Source organism: Pollachius pollachius, assembly GCF_949987615.1.
Source record: "Pollachius pollachius genome assembly, chromosome: 16".
NCBI lineage: Eukaryota > Metazoa > Chordata > Actinopteri > Gadiformes > Gadidae > Pollachius > Pollachius pollachius.
Window position 1 is genome coordinate 7,083,111 of NC_136949.1, and position 16,621 is coordinate 7,099,731.

Genomic DNA, 16,621 nt, shown 5'->3' on the forward strand with positions numbered 1-16,621 from the left:
GTTTTGTGATAAATATGAATCTGGCCGTGGTTGGGCAGTAATGATTTCCAAATAAGGCCACAGCCTCACGTTGTTCAATAGACTCCAGCCAATCAGAGTGTCGCTCGGCACTCTTCCCTCTCGTCCAATCCGGGTGGAAGTAAAGCAAAAAAACATGTTCTGATCCAGGATAAGCCTTTGGTGCAGATTTCTGTTTGTCTTTTAATGATGTTATTCGGTCTATTTCGACCCTAAACTGTTTTGATTGCTACACCATCCTCGGGCCCCGTGAGATCCAGACCGATCTGCAGAGAGAAACAGAACGTGAACTCGCAAGATGTAGTCATTACGTAATGGAGACAGTGGCGTTAGCTTATAGGGTGATGGGCTAGTGTGGCTCAGTGCATCGGCCACGTCTTTAGGCGAGATTATATTAGCGGCGTCGAGTGACTATGTCAAATGATTGCATCGTAATTGCATCGTGTAATAAAACCATTACTCTAGCCTCAAAATGTCTTCTTTTAAATGTGTTTGCAAGGGGGTTGGATATGCAGATCATTGAAAAAACATATGCGCTTGTATGACGTGTGAATCGATTTAATTTATTTTAAATTCTGGCTTTTGATTTCTTCTGAATTAGCCGTATGATTATGGCAGGGTCATAAAATGGGAATGGCAGCACGGGTAAAAGCTCCATGTTTCTGTTAATTCTGCGCTATGCACACAAAGCCTGCTGGCCTCCTCCAAGACGCAAGGAAGAGAAGCCTCATTTCAAACACTTAATTGGTCTAGGCTACATTAGCTCACTAATGGCATTCTCTCATTTAATGGATTATACATATCTTATTTTTAGACCTTAAGGACATTCAAGAGGGACTTCGTAAAGTGGAAACGTGAGCAAGCCAGGGTCAGTGGTTTAAAATTCAGCGTGCACCCTGGTCCGAGAGTCCGGCTATAGAGAGAGTATGTTCCATATTAAAAAGTAGTTTCTAGGTTAATATCAAACCACATCGGCGATATGATTAATGAGTGATTTCCCATGGAATATGCTTTGGGGTTATACCATTAATGTGAGAATATGAGCTTTTTAACAAGAACATTGAAAATCTATCCAATGACAATTTAATAGTAGGGTGACCAAGCATGGAGGTCTAATAACGTAGAGGTTTCATTGGAATAGATTACTGCCGATGTGATTTAAATGACGAGCTCGCTCTTTTCCAGGTGTGCTTAATCAGTGGAATCAGCGGCTGCAGTGATTGGTTGGAATGAAGACATGTGTGCTTTTGACCCTCCTGTGATTAGTCACCCTATGGGATGCCACTGCTAGAATAAATTTGATCTCATTGTTGGTGGCCACATTGAGAAACATAGGCATTTAGGTTTATAAATAGGTACATGATAATATTATGGGACACCATACCATTAAACAGTACAACGAGTACCATCAATGGTCATGGTATGAATCGGTGTGCTTATGAAAGTATGTGTTTTTCGTGTCCCCATTGAAACCAAATAATGTGTTTCTCCTTGCTCGTTTTGGCCTCACGGCAAACCAAAGAAAAAGGGATGTTTATTTATCCTCAAACACAGCGTGACTGATGTCCAATAATGTGTTTGTTCTCACTGTTAAGACCCTAAAATGTTCAAGTGAGGGGCTGTAATTAACACAGCTGGGCAAAGGCAGGATTAGACTAATGAGTTTATTTTCAACACCTGTGTCAATTAGCTGGTAACAAAAAGACAGGCTATGGTAGTCACCGGGCTCAAGGACACGCTAACAGTGACCCACTTAGCGCGACATGCGGCCATCCGTTTTACCACAGCGCCCGGTGCCGAACTAGGCCGAGGGGGGGGGAAAGGTATTATCATGATAATCACAGGGTATGTAGAGCAATATCGACAACGTATTATTATGCTAATAGACTCAAAACGGCAGTCTACACGGTACAACTGTCCACATGAGGGCCCCGACATACAAGTATGTGCTGTCTGTCATATCTCTCTTGCGAAAGAGGTGCCTAGAATTCCTGAATAAATGAGGGTTATTTAAGAAATACAATAAAAAAATGGCCTTCAGAATTAATTCCCTCTTTTCTTTGATTTCAAACCTCAAATTTGTACAATTTCGAGACTATGGCTTGCCACCATAATTCATTGGGAGTACAAAACCCGATATGACAGTAGGACTTAAGTTTTATTCCATGACTATACAACCACTACACCACTCAGAGACTATTATATCAAGGGTGATGCTGAATTATTGCTCGCCCCAACGCGAAACTCATTCCATAGACAGCTTGTATCTTGTAACTCTTTGACAGCATACACTCTCGTAATACAAGAATTCAACAAATGGGTCTATTTTCCCTCCTCCTGCCTCTAGCTGTTTTTTCCCTCTCATTTCGCTTTCACTCTATTGGCTCCATCTCTCCCTTCCCTGCTCTTCCTCATGTCTCTCCATCCGTCCAATCTCCTCCTGTTTCACCTATAATCAACTCTATTTTTTTTTTAACGCCTCAGGGTGCCAATGCAAATTTGTCTCCTCTCTCTCCCTCCCTCCCTCTCTACCTTCCACTAACTCTAATACTATCTCTCGCTCCATCCTGCTTTACACCCCTCCAAAAGAAAATGTTTCTCCTCCTTTCTGTTTCTTTGTTTCGCACTTTCTTTCTCTGTCTCTCTGTCTCTCTTTCTCTCTGTCTCTCTCTGTGTCTCTCTCTCTCTCTTTTCTCTCTCTCTCTCTCCCTCGCTCTCTTTTCTCTCTCTTTTCTCTCTCTCTTTTCTCTCTCTCTGTTTCTCTCTCTCTCTCTGTCTATCTTTATTTCGCTCTTTGTTTTTCTCTCTCTCTCTCCCTCTCCCCCTCTCTCTCTCCCCCCCTCTCTCTCCCTCTCTCTCCTCTTTCTTTCCACGGCTCTCTCGCTCTGCCTCTCCCCTCTCCCTGCTGCGATAGCGTGATAGAGGGATAGTCGTTATCAAAATAATACCCGATGCTGTGAAGGCATCGTGTTGTTTTCTGCTGTTCACCGCCCGATCAATCTTGTTCCATTGTCATAACATCAGATATCCCCTCAGCCACTGCAGTCACGGCAAACTAACACCGAGAGAGCCTCTCTGATGCCCCCGTCCAGAACCTATCGAGACGGTTTAGCCCTCAGCACGGTGGGCCCAAAACAGTTCACTGAGACTTTGTTTTGTTGCTGTTGTTGTTGTTGTTAATGAATGGAGGAATATAAACCGTCCTCTGAAGGTCAACCAATAGAGCAAGTCTGTGCCGCGTTCACAGCGAGATGCGACCAAACCCCAAAACGTCTCGTGATAATGACTACATAGAGGTTCAATCATCACATTCAAAATGCCATGACATTTGCATATGCCCTAAGGTTTGTTGTTGTTTTTGATTGATATGGGGGGGGGGGGGGGGGGGGGGCTCTCAATATCATTAATTTAACTAACCTTCTAATGAACAAAAACATCAATAGCCTAACTATGTGATCTGAAAGCCTGTGTGTTTTATAGTGGCTGTGTTCTATCATGTTAATGGACATTTACACTAGCGGAGTAAAGCTATCAATTGAGCACTCTATTGGCTGATATATAATACAAGCAGTAAAAGGGGGGAAATTTTTCTCTAGACATGACAGCTTTCGCACCGGATTACAATCATCACAACACACGAACAACAAACCACAAGGCCTCTTGGGAAATGTAGTCCACTGCATTCAAGTATATGTTCTCCTTACATGCTTTGATAGATTATGTGCTTAACACTGCATCCGTACTGCTAGTTCAAATCCTATACAAACCTCCCTTTCCCCTTTTTCTATCCTTTGTCTTTTTCTTGTCTATCTTCTTCGACCAAAACTGTCTCATTTTAATAAATAAATAAAAATAGACAACTGCCAGTGTGTTACAGATACACACACATAGTCTCTCTCTCTCTCTCTCTCTCTCTCTCTCTCTCTCTCTCTCTCTCTCTCTCTCTGATGGTTTCCACCCACTCTGTCAATTCCAGAGCTACATGCATATGAACCCACAGTATCCAGCTGTCAATCATTTTTGCATTGAGAGAGAGTGTGTGTGTGTGTGTGTGTGTGTGTGTGTGTGTGTGTGTGTGTGTGTGTGTGTGTGTGTGTGTTGTGTGTGTGTGTGTGCATGTGAGGGTGTGTGTTTCCCATTGCTCTCCCAGCAGTGGTGAAATCTGTCATCTGCCATATGAGTCAACTGTCAGAGGGGCTTGCGATGAACGACACACACACACACACACACACACACACACACACACACAAACAAAAAAACATACAAACTTAAAATAAAACACACAAACACACACACACAGACACACACCAACACACACAGGGGAACCTACAAACACATGAAAGCAGAAGGCTCAGAGCTTATTTTAGGAGCCGGCGCTGTCCGGTGCACACAGCTCTGGGTGGACAGCACAGGACGAGGGAGACGGGCGGACAAAGGGACGAGGACAGGCGACAGAGAGGAGAGGGAGAGGAGACAGTCAGTGGGATTACGTGGGTGGCCGAGGCAGAGATGGAGAAAGTGGTGAAAAGAAAAGGAAGATGAACAATACTTTGAGAAAGAGATTGGGTTTGGGTCAGCTCGGCGAATGGGAAAGAGGAAGGTTTTTTTGATTTTCATAAAGTTCAGATGTGTCATAGCCACATGTCTGAGCCTGAGAACAAGGGAGGGTAGGGGGGTTGGGGGTGTGAGAGGAGGAAGGAGAGAGATAAGGAGGCATTGACAAAAAAACACGAAGGACAACGTTACAGAGCTGCTCCTGTCCTGAGGTTTTCGACTCTTGGACGTTAAATGCAAGGTGCTAAAAATACAGCACCACCTGCTTATCTTAAATCATCAGTCGAAGGGCAAGGGAAGAAAACCCATAAAAAAACAGCGCAGGAAAAGTGAGCCACCTTGGGAAGGAGATACAAAATAAGCCGTTGGTATAGAAAATGGTTCAGTACACTCTGAACTCTGGAAAGTTACTTCTTTTAAAATGCTTTCTCTCCGATTCACGATGCTATCTTCAAATTGTTATCAACTATAGGAGTTATTTTTTCTTTCCTTTTGTCACCATTCACATAAATTGGACATTGTTATGTGACAATGGCTGTATGACCCGGTACCATACTTCACGATGGAGAGTTCTGTTGATTTGAGTTGCCTAGCAACCATGTGCGTTTGAGTACCTTTAATCTTCTTATCGGAATGCTTGCTCTCTGGTACGACCTCAAAGAGAGTTCCCTGCTTTTAGGCATGAAACATCCACTCTAAAATAAGTATATAGCTCACAAATTGAAAAGTTGTAAAAGAATATATAAAGAGTGAAAAGAGAATATACTGCATTGAGAAGCATTGGAGTGGAGGTTTTAGCTCAAAGTTGTTCATGTATGTATTTACATCCATCACATAGCTGACAACTGAATATTTATTTATTTAAAGAAACTAATTTGTTTCAGGATCTCCTTTAAAATAGTTATGGGTATCAAGAGGTATGAGGCTGGATTTGCATCAAATTCTTCTCAGCAGCAACAGATGAAATAGGTCAGGTTTTCATCATCAGAAAGCGGTGTTTCCTCCTGCACAGAATGTTCTTTTAAACAGGTTCTTTCAATGATTTTCCATTTGATGTCTCATTCACATCTTGGCAGCTATTGTTGGAAGCTCTACAAGACCATGACCATGTGGGGGATTGGCTTATCTCAGGAGGTAGATTGGGTTTACTTGTAACTGGAAGGTTGCTAGTTTGAATCCCGGCTCCTCGTAGCGGTGTGTCGAGGTGTCTCTGAGTAAGACACCACACCCTAACTGCTCCCGACGCCTCGCGTGGTGGACTCCGCCATCGGTGTGTGAACGTCTTTATTAACAGTTGTAAGCCGCTTTGGATGAAAGCTTCTGCTAAATGTAAAATATTTGTAACATGTTCAAGTAGATGTAGGTTGGCTTGAATTATAAACATTAAAGAGGTGATGCTCACCATTCTGCAGTCGATCGACCACCGCCCAAAACTAGGCCAGCGTTCATGTCTTCGCTTCAACCACCGCACCAAGCTAGTCCAGCATTCATGTCTTAGCTTTGACCAAAGTGGAGTAGGAATTTAAATAATTGTGGATTATTGGATTATTATTAAGAATAATCGTGATAGAAACAAAACAGAAATGACATACTTTGACGTCGGGAGAGTAAACCAGGCGGTGAGGCAACAAGGCAGTTCCATAGCAATGCTGCTATCGAAGAATGTATTACATTTTCATTTACACATATAAGGTGCTCAATGCTTCATGGATTAGCTTCATATAAAATAAACTCTCTCACACGCAGGCACACACAATGTACAGTGTATAACAATTCCCAAACACTTTCAATCAGAATGAGCAAAAGCACTGCAGGCGTTATGGGATGGGGCCTCTATGACTCCTGGGAAATCACAGCTAAAACAACATAGACATGCAGGCACTGATCATATTGGTCTGAAATAAAAGACAGCGGACAAGGGAGGAGGTCCGAGAGAGAGAGAGAGAGAGAGAGAGAGAGAGAGAGGGAGAGGGAGGGAGGGAGGGAGAGAGAGAGAGAGAGAGAGAATCCAATACAATTGGAGTGAGAAAATGAAAATGTGAGCCACACACATATTTTTGTGGAATTATGTTAAAAGGTAATTTTACTTGGCTGGCATCTCTCCGATCTCACTGTTTTCTCATCGCTCTATCTGTCTAATTATATTGCAGACTGTTCTTGAATCACTTTGTTTTTGCTTTCAGTAAGCTTCTGTTTCTGTGTTTATTTGTGTGTAGGTTTCTGTGTGTACATGTAAGTGTGTGTGTGTGTGTGTGTGTGTGCATGTTTATTTATTTGTGTGTGTGTGTGTCTGGATGTGTTTGTGTGTGTGTGTCGGTGTGTGTGCACTTACGTGTGTGTGTGTGTGTGTTTATGTATGTGTGTGTGTGAGTGTGCGCGCATTTATGTATTTGTGTGTGTGTGTGTGTGTGTGTGTGTGTGTGTGTGTGTGTGTGTGTGTGTGTGTGTGTGTGTGTGTGTGTGTGTGTCCAGAGGGAGCAGGTACAGATTCAACAGAGGAGGTCGACCCCCACCCCAACCCCCCCTCTCTCCATCCCTCTCCCCATCTCAGAGTTCACTCAATCCTTCCATCCATGGGCGCGTCTCTCTGTCCCACCTGGACCTGTCTGTTCATGCAATCATCCATCCGCCCATCTACCCACCCATCCATTCATCCCTCTATCCGTCCGTCTGTCCATCTCCGTCCATCCATTCATCCATCCTTCTACACATCTATCCAGCCGTGCCTGACCTGCCCTGGCCCGCGGTTGCCGCGACTACCACACCCCAACCTGTCTTGTGCCAGCTGAGCGTTCTCTCCCCTCTTCCCTTGGGATTGGAGAGCAGAGAGAGATGGAGATGAGTTGAAAGCAGGCCCCCTGAATGAGGGGGAGAGAGAGAGAGAGAGAGAGAGAGAGAGAGAGAGAGAGAGAGAGAGATAGAGAGAGGAGGGAGAGAAGGTTGTGGTTCAGTGGAGTGTCGCTCGCCCACATCCAGAGACTGACAGAGAACTTGTGTGTGTATGATTTTCTACTAGTACAGGGAAAAACACACACACTCACAAAGACACACATGCCCATACACACTCATACTCACGCAGACAAACACAAGCACAAACGCATGCACACCCATTCTCTCTCCCACACTCACACAACCATGCACACACAATCTCTCTCCCACACACACACACTCACACACACTCACACACTTTGGGGAGATAAAGCGATAGCGAGGAAGAAGAAAGCATTAAGACAGAGGATATAAAAGGCTGAGGATGAGGATGATGAAGGACAGACACGAGTCGCACGAAAAGTGCAGGAGAAATGTACAGTGAGCTGCTGGAAGAACAGCCGGGCCAAGTGTGTTCTGAGCGCATTTCATAACTTTTCATCTTAAAAGCATGCGGTCACCCTTAACCCTTTGATCTTTGTTACAATTGGGCAGATCTGCGTGGAACTTTACACAGTGTTCATCTGGTCTATAGGGCTTGTACATCGTGAATTAACCCTGCAATGAATGCCACTGTTTTGGGAGGATGGGAGCAAGGAAATGTTGATTACTTTGTTTGGTAGTAATGGTGTTTTGGTCATTGTTTCGTAATTAATTTTGTAAAAGGATTTGTAAGTACTTCAAACTCATTGTAGGGTTTGAAACTACCACAGCGTTTATAATGTGAAATGTGGCAAAACAAAGGTTTCTTTAAAAACGAAAGGTATATCTACGTTGGATTTAGGATTTTAAAGTAGTACAACTACAAAAGATCCCATGAGGCATTCTGCTATTCTGATTATAAATGCTTGGCACCAATATCTTTACTGTCCCGACAGCGATATATTATTGTTTCTCTTTCTTCTGACAAATGTGATTATTATAAGTTGCTTTGGATAAAAAGCCTCTGCTAAATACCCTCAACGTAAATGTAAATGATGTACAAGCACTAATTCTAGTTCAATTCAATTCAATTCAATTTTATTTGTATAGCCCTTAATCACCATTACAGTCTCAAAGGGCTTAACAGGCCAAATATTTATGACACACCCCTTTACCCAAGCCCCCACAAGGGCAAGAAAAAACTCCCTTGAAATTAGCAAGGAAGAAATCTTGAGAAGAAACGCATAGTAGGGGATCCTTACTGTCTTACTCCTTGAGGTTTTTGGTGAGCTGTATTGCTACCTGATTCGCCCATCATGTGTAATTATCATGGTGCATGTGGTTTATCCATTTCTAGGTGTGTACATTTACAGTAAATAGAAAAAACTCTCTTAATCTTAATGTGTTACTGGCAGTGTATACGGACACTGCCACAAACACACACGCACACACATGCACACACACACACGCACGCACGCACGCACACACTCACACACCGAAAAAAGACACAGATATACAAAGGTATAATCCCTGCAAACACGATCAAACACAAGTGCAGACACAAACACTATATTGTGCGTTACACTACACAGATATACAACACAGATATAATGCTAATAATATTCCCCATTTGTTTCATCGTGCCACGGCCCAAATGGTCCTCATTCGTCACTAGACAGATTAATATCTCAGAATTTTATTAAATCTATGGCTCCTGCTGGAGGCTTTAATGTTATTATATTAAATTCTACCCCATAACCCAATACCTTCAGCACCAATGCTGTGTTCTCATTGGAACATTGTGTATTTTGCTGGGGGGTGATTTTGGTTTTGTGTTCCCCTTGCAAACCACAGCAATACATCTGGGTATTTACAAGTGCAAATTTGATTGCATTGTTGTTCGGGAGGGAAGAAACAACATATTACATTTTGCGGGACATTAACTCTAAATGTTGTAATAACTGAAGTATATTCTGTGTTTAGAATTGCTCTACTGCAGTATGGTGTGTTTTTTTTTTTAAGTGACCAAAAGAGATAACGGGAAAATGACCCTTGGCCATGTTTACACAGCAACAGGATGTCCACACACACACGCACGCACGCACGCACGCACACACCCACGCATCCACGCACGCGCACGCACACACACACACACACACACACACACACACACACACACACACACACACACACACAAGGTCACTAGGTCGTGTATCGTTACCTTGGTAACCAGTCATGGCAAAGTTATCAAAGTTGTTGTCCCGGAAACCTTCTTAAAAAACACAATTTATTCCTGTTTATTTTTGAATATATCATTTTTCTAACTTACCTTCGTAAGCTCGCAGAGAATGATGAAGGAACTCATAGTGGCCCAAATTTTTATTAATGAGCAGGATCATTAGTGCTACTGGGCTTCACTAACGACATTCCCCACATGGTTCTCTGAGAGAGAGAGAGAGAGAGAGAGAGAGAGAGAGAGAGAGAGCACATGGCGAGGAAGACAGATGGGCACATGGTGAAATAAGAAAATGCAACCCAGGAGTGGACAAAGGGACGAGGAAGAGATAGAGTCTCCATCGAGTGATACCGTCTCCTGATAGATGATGGGAGGTACCGTTAGAGATGAATCGGGACCATGGACTAATGAGTCTTCTACTCATTAGACGGAAATAGAGTCCTAAGATGGAACTTAAGGGGCGGGCGGGGCGTGGAGGGTGGGGGGAGGAATGTGAGGTGATTTAAAAAAAAAAGGATAATGAAGGAGAGTTACAGACCAAGAAATGGAGAGAAGGAATGAGATGGGTAGAGAGAGAGGGAGAGAGAGAGGGGGGGGGGGGATCTGAGATGAGGATGCAGGAGAATGATGCCGGATGTCAATTATAATTGAACATTAGATCAATGAAATATGTCTGCATTACCGGAGGGGCATGTTTGAGGTACAGCTTGTGTGTGTGTGTGTGTGTGTGTGTGTGTGTGTGCGTGTGTGTGCGTGTGTATGCGTGTGTTGGTGCCCCTGAGAGAGGATCAATACTGTAGTGGCTCATTTTACCTGCCTGGACCAGGAGACAGAGTACACACGCCAAACAGATGGGGACGCGGATGAAGACAAACTTCCACACAGCCTTTTATTTACCTGCTGGCGTTACGTCTTCCTCTTACTCCCAGTGGAGGACCATATGTCCTGCGTGCCTCTGACTGTAGTCTTCAGCAGCCCTGTATAGAGTCTTTACTGCTAGCTCTCAGAGAGAAACATAAAATGGCTTTTTCAAACAATGGCTGCCAGTCTCGCTTGGTGATGCATTAATGGAGTCGTTCAATCTTAGGAGGAGCTAAGCTTTTCATTTGACTACTAGAGTACTTCCACGCAAACGCACTACACAGTTTACCACTGGTGTGTGTGTGTCCGTGTGTGTGTGTGTGTGTGTGTGTGTGTGTGTGTGTTTGTGTGTGTGTGTGTCCGTGTGTCCGTGTGTGTGTGTCCATGTGTGTGTGTGTCCTTGTGACAGAGAGGGTGGTGGGGTGAGGGGGTGTCATTCATGTGTCTGAGTACTTACTTATCTGTGTAATTGAAAGATATCTGGTGATTTCGTAGGCCATTTATCAATGGCCTTATTTAAGGTCGACCATCTTATCGTGATGTTCAGGTGCTGAATACATTCAGGAGGTTGAGGGAACATCTATGGTATTAGCAGCATGTGGGTAATGGATGGACAAGTAGCATAGTTGTAGACATTATGCTTACCTTCATTTTTCTGCTGTCCTGATATTTGGTTTAGTTTCTTCTTTGATTGGTGGGTCTACTACATCATTCTCTGTAACTCCCTCTGACCTGCGGATCTTTTTTTAATTGTAGTTCATAAGGCCATTTAGCGCAGACGTTCTCTGAAAGACGTCTCGGTGAGATTTAATTACGTAGTGGGGACATTTTCATTGAATTAAAGTTCATGCGGTTATGCGGCCCCATCAAAAACCACATGTCCAACTCATCAACAAACTTGTCTCTGCTTCATTTAAAACTACAATCAATTAGAATCGATTGCACAGACTTCCGGCCTGTCACCATTGTTTTTTTGGGTCGAGTGACTTGATAAACAGATGCCTGGACTGCAAAGCATTTTCTTCATCGGTTCTCCGTGTCACGGTGGCGCGAGTTAAGCGAGTTCTGTAGGTCAAACCCCTTCATCAGTAATTGCTTTTGATTAATCATACCCCATTAAGTCTTTTCTGTTTATTTCACCTGTATGTTCGTGCGCAACTGCTTTGGCCGTGCTTAGAAATAGGTTGACCAACAGAATGATGGTAAGGCTATAGACAGTTGTGGCACATGCTCTGCATAGCCCTGTTGGTGCAGACAGCAGACACACTGGGCCTAATGACATCTGGAGCCAGGGAGGGACGGGAGAGGGACATTACTATTCCATGTGCTTTTCCCAATCCTCCAAACTTGTCCGAGACCTTCACACTCCAATTACTGCTCTTTTACCCATCCTTTCGCCTCTCTCTCTCTCTCTCTCTCTCTCTCTCTCTCTCTCTCTCTCTCTCTCTCTCTATCTATACCTATTTCTTCACATCCTCTCTGTCTCGCTCCCCTCTCTTCCTTTCTTCTTATTCCGCTTGGACCTCCTGTCTCCCTTCAACCGCGTCCTTTAATCAAACCCTCTTTGGATTTGATTTAAATACAATAAAATATTGTAATGTCACCGGGGTCCTCTGAGTTCTAGCATTTGAATACAGAATTGAAATTCCAAACCACCCTGGTGCTTTCCGTCACTTCCTATATCAGACCTGGTTGATGACTCCCCCCTTACCTCCCTCCCCCCTCTCCTCCATAAGATATGTTAAAACTGACACCCTGACACTGAGCGTGTACAAGCATTTTATCTGGGTTGCCATGATCACATGCAAATCGAATGTCTCCTCTCTCTTCTCAACTCTCCCTCTTCCCCGCTTTCTGTCTTTCCCTCTCCCTCTCTTGCTCGCTCTCACTTCCCCTCTCTCTCTTCCCCTCTCTGTCACGTCCTCTCTCTTCCCCTCTCTCTTTCTCCTCTCTCTCTCTCTCTCTCTCTCGCTCTCTTCCCATCTCTCTCTCTCTCTCTTCCCCTCTCTTCCCCTCTCTCTCTCTCTCTCTCTCTCTCTCTCCTGTGCGTGTGCAGGACTCTGACCTGGTCCTGACCTTCAACCTGTCGATGCACCGCTCCTGGTGGATGGAGAACGGCCCCGGGTGCAAGGTGACACCGGTGGCCCCGCCACCCTCCTGGGCCCCTGAGGACCACCGCTACATCTCCATCGCCGGCTGCCTGCTGGACTACCAGCTGATCGAGGTGGCCCACTCCTCGCTGCAGATACTGCTGGCCGTGAGTACACACACTGCTGTCTGTCTCTATGTCTGACTGTCTGTCTGTCTGTCTGTCTAACAATCTTTTCCACCTATCTCAATTTCTTTATCCGTGTACAGTCTGTCAGCCTTTCTGTATTTCTATCCGTCTGGCCGTCTATCCATCTGTCTCTGTTTGTCTGGCCGTCTGTCTGACTGTCTGTCGATCTATCCACCTATCTCTATCTCTTTGTCCTCGAACAGTCTGTCAGCCTTTTTGTCTGTCTATCAGTCTGTCGTTTGTCAGTGTCTTTCTGTCTGTCTATCCGTCTTTCCGTATGTGTGTTTGTCTGTCCGTCTATCCGTCTGTCTGTCTGTCTCTCCGTCTGTCTTTCTGTCTGTCTGTCTGTCTGTCTGTCTGTCTGTCTGTCTCTCCATGTGTCTGTCGGTCTCTCTGTCTGTTGGTCTGTTTATCCATCTGTCAGTCTGTTGTGATGTCAGTCTGTCTACCCATCTGTCTCTCTGTCTGTCTACGTCTGTCAGGTGACACATTTAGACAGAGAGGGAGAGAGATAGAGAGAGAACGAGGGAGAGAGATGGAGACAGAGAGAGATGGAGACAGCAACAGAGGGGGGGGGGATATTTGAAGCTTTTGATTGGTTAGTTTGGTTCGGTGATTTGGTCTTTCATCTTTTGTTCTAAATGATGTGGAGAAACCTCTGTGGAGAACGTTTTGGAAGGAGAAGAAAAGAAAAGACGAGACTTTCGTCTCAAAAATCCCCACAGACAATTCACATGTGTGCGCGCATGTGCGTCTGTCTAGGTGTTTATCGGAGTAAGTGTGTGTGTGTAAGCTGTGTGTGTTTGTGTTTGCATTATTCTGCCTATTACAGTTTTCCCAATTGTATGCACACAAAAGATGAAAATATATGCGCACAATTCTGAAAACTTGAAGCTTATGTATCAACTTCAAGACTCCAGACTGTTAAACTCTAAGCACAATTCCAGTGTTTTCACATTTTTGATAAACTCTAAGCACAGATCTCATCATTTAGCACACTTGGTTCACCTGGATCACACTGGCCTTCAAAACGCAACAACTAATTACCAATAAGTCTAACTCACTTCTCACCTGTTCGAACTCAACTGGCAAAACACTTCAATCATGTGTCAGAGCATTAAAGAGGACTCGGTGAGCTCTACTGTGTTGTTGATATGGTCCTTTGGCCTGATCAGGATTGGTGGTGGGATACATACAGATTTACATGTAGATCTGTTTCACCTCATTTATATTTTTATTTTTATTTTTTGTTGGCTTACGATAAAGCTTTTTATGCAGTCAGTTCAGCTGAACATTTTACTGTATTACTGTAAAAACATATATATTTGCTTTGTTACCTTTTTGTACTTCTATTTGCACTGATTTCATCATTACATCCCCCAAAAGACAGTCTAAGCATTTCCTTACTGTAGTGTTTTTCATTTTACTTATCAGTGCAATTACTGTACTGTAATTTACCAAAATAGGTAACATTGGTGTATTGTCAGAACAATGTTGAAGCATCAACTATAGGTGTACAGTATGACTCTGGGAAGCTGGGATTGTGAGTTTAGCCCATTGGAGCTCATTAGATAGACAAATATGCATTTTATCCTATTCTGATATGATTGTGTCAATGCAATATTTATATGATATATTCACAGTATTTTATTACAATATGGCAACAGTCTTTATACTAGATGTACCACCTAATTTCAACTTTAAAAAGAAAGCTATTTCTAAACAATTTTATACATTGGAATCTGTAAGATGGCCTCATAATGACAAAACATATCTAAATAGTATTTTGATGGAACATTTTGAATGGATTACACCAGTGGTTAATTAATGCTCTCTAAGTGATGTTCATTTGATAGCTGATTACTGTTTGGTGGAAAAAAACAGCTTTGAGAAGAATTTGTGTAGTTTTGACAAAATGATTTACTCTTCTCAGGTTTGTGTTTAGAGTTTTGAGAAATTGAGCTAAAGTTTCAGAAAACGTGTTTAAACGATTGAGAAAAACTGTAAGGTGTGCCAACACATATTCATGAACGCACAACTTTCCATAAACAAGGATTTGCCTCATTTATGACTGGATATCTGCAGAGAAAGCAAAATTAGGAAATTGTTCCTTTTGAGAAATTGCTCAGCTTATGATAAATCATACTACGCTAGTCTTTTGGGATCTTAAATGAATTTGCGTCACTCTGATTTGAACGGTGGTGCATGGCTCACCTCATAGGGTGCGCCTTCAATTGATGCTCATATCTAGATTTCTCCCTGGCTGTTTTGCGCTTGAACCATACTGGCACAACAACTTAATATAAGAACATGGCCTCCCTCCCTCTCTCTCTCTCTCTCTCTCTCTCTCTCTCTCTCTCTCTCTCTCTCTGTCTCTCTCTCTCTCTCTCTCTCTCTCTCTCCCTCTCTCTCTCTCTCTCTCTCTCTCTCTGTCTCTCTCTCTCTCTCTCTCTCTCTCTCTCTCCCCCCCCCCCCTGCCCCCATGTCAGTCGATAGCATGTTACTTATTGTCTGGCTGGGTGCCAAGCGAGTACACCACTGTACCACGGGCTCTTGGTAATTGGTGTGTTAGGAAACACACCAACACACTGTCACACAGTATGAGCCAGCACTGCACGCGCTGTCAGCTTAGTTTGGCCGACTTCCCTCCTGGTTCGCCTTCATTCGTGGAAACAACACGCAATGAATCCATTGACCGCCGGCTGGCCTGTGGTCGAGGTCCTTTAAAGTGACTGTGCTGGCCACACCTATCTAACATCTAATGAATCTAATGAACCTGGTGAAGAAAGACCGACCATTTTGGATCAGATGTAAGGTTATACGGGAAGTATTTAACTGCTACCTGTTTTCTTTGGGTTTTTTGTGCTTTCGGAAATCTGCTTAATGAAAAAGTCTTGTGTATTTATTATTCTAATAACCAGCCGAGTAGAGTAAAGCCTCTTATTATGTTACTACCTTCAATCAAAACACATACACAGACACAAACATATTTTAAATGTCAACCACAGAATAACTTAAAACCAAATGATGTGCTGTTGTCATTAATTTACCAGTGGCCCTGTATTCATTTGCTATCTGCTCTACAAAACACACACACACTCACATTTTTTATTTAAGAAATGTGAATAAATAACTTATTACACGTCCAGATATCCATTCACAATCAGCAGAAATTGTTCTGTTTACTCTTTAACTTGGCAGAGGTTAAAAGGCATGAAGACAGACCGCTCCGTCTCTCTTCCCCCCAGCTCCTCCCTTCAGCCGGTTATTCAACCTAATAACCGGCTGTGGTCAAAGCAGGCCAATGCCGAGGGTAGCCAGTGTCCAGCCAAACCACCCCACCACACAAAGGAGCCGGCAGTGAAAGATGAACCTAGAATTCCCATTTCCTGCAAATTAAAAAATGAAACCAAAACGTTTAGGGTCTTTGTGGACGGCTTTGATAGGGAATATTGGACGTCCACTGCTTTTGACTCGGGCTATTATAAACAGTCGGAGATGAGATATTTAAAGCTGTTTCAATTACAGCCGCCTTCTGTGACTTTTCAATGCAGGGAAAAATCATGAGCCGCACATCATCTGCCCAAATGTTTGAAGGACTGCCAGGGCCAGATAAGTAGCAGTGCCTCCAGCCTCGCTCTGCGCCAAGGCTGGGAATATAGGAAATATTATCCATGCACACACACATATACACAGACACACACACACAAATGCGCACCCCACACACACAAACACACACACACATATACACACATTCAAACAAATGTGCACACACACACACACACACACACACACACACACACCCATGCAGACAAAGTCACACA

The 16,621-nt window shown here is 43.5% G+C and overlaps 1 protein-coding gene across 2 annotated transcripts in view; it reads left to right on the forward strand.

Annotated features, from left to right (window-relative positions):
• nkain2 (sodium/potassium transporting ATPase interacting 2) overlaps window positions 1-16,621 on the forward strand; it is a gene marked incomplete at its 3' end in the record, with an annotated part of 56,347 nt that overhangs the window by 32,842 nt on the left and 6,884 nt on the right. The window contains exon 4 of one of the 2 annotated variants that reach the window (XM_079753465.1): window positions 12,576-12,776. The exons of the other annotated variant lie outside the window; for it this stretch is intronic. Within the exon in view, the coding sequence (XP_079609591.1) occupies window positions 12,576-12,776 (201 nt within the window). The remainder of the gene's footprint in view (window positions 1-12,575; window positions 12,777-16,621) is intronic. 2 annotated transcript variants of the gene reach the window in all.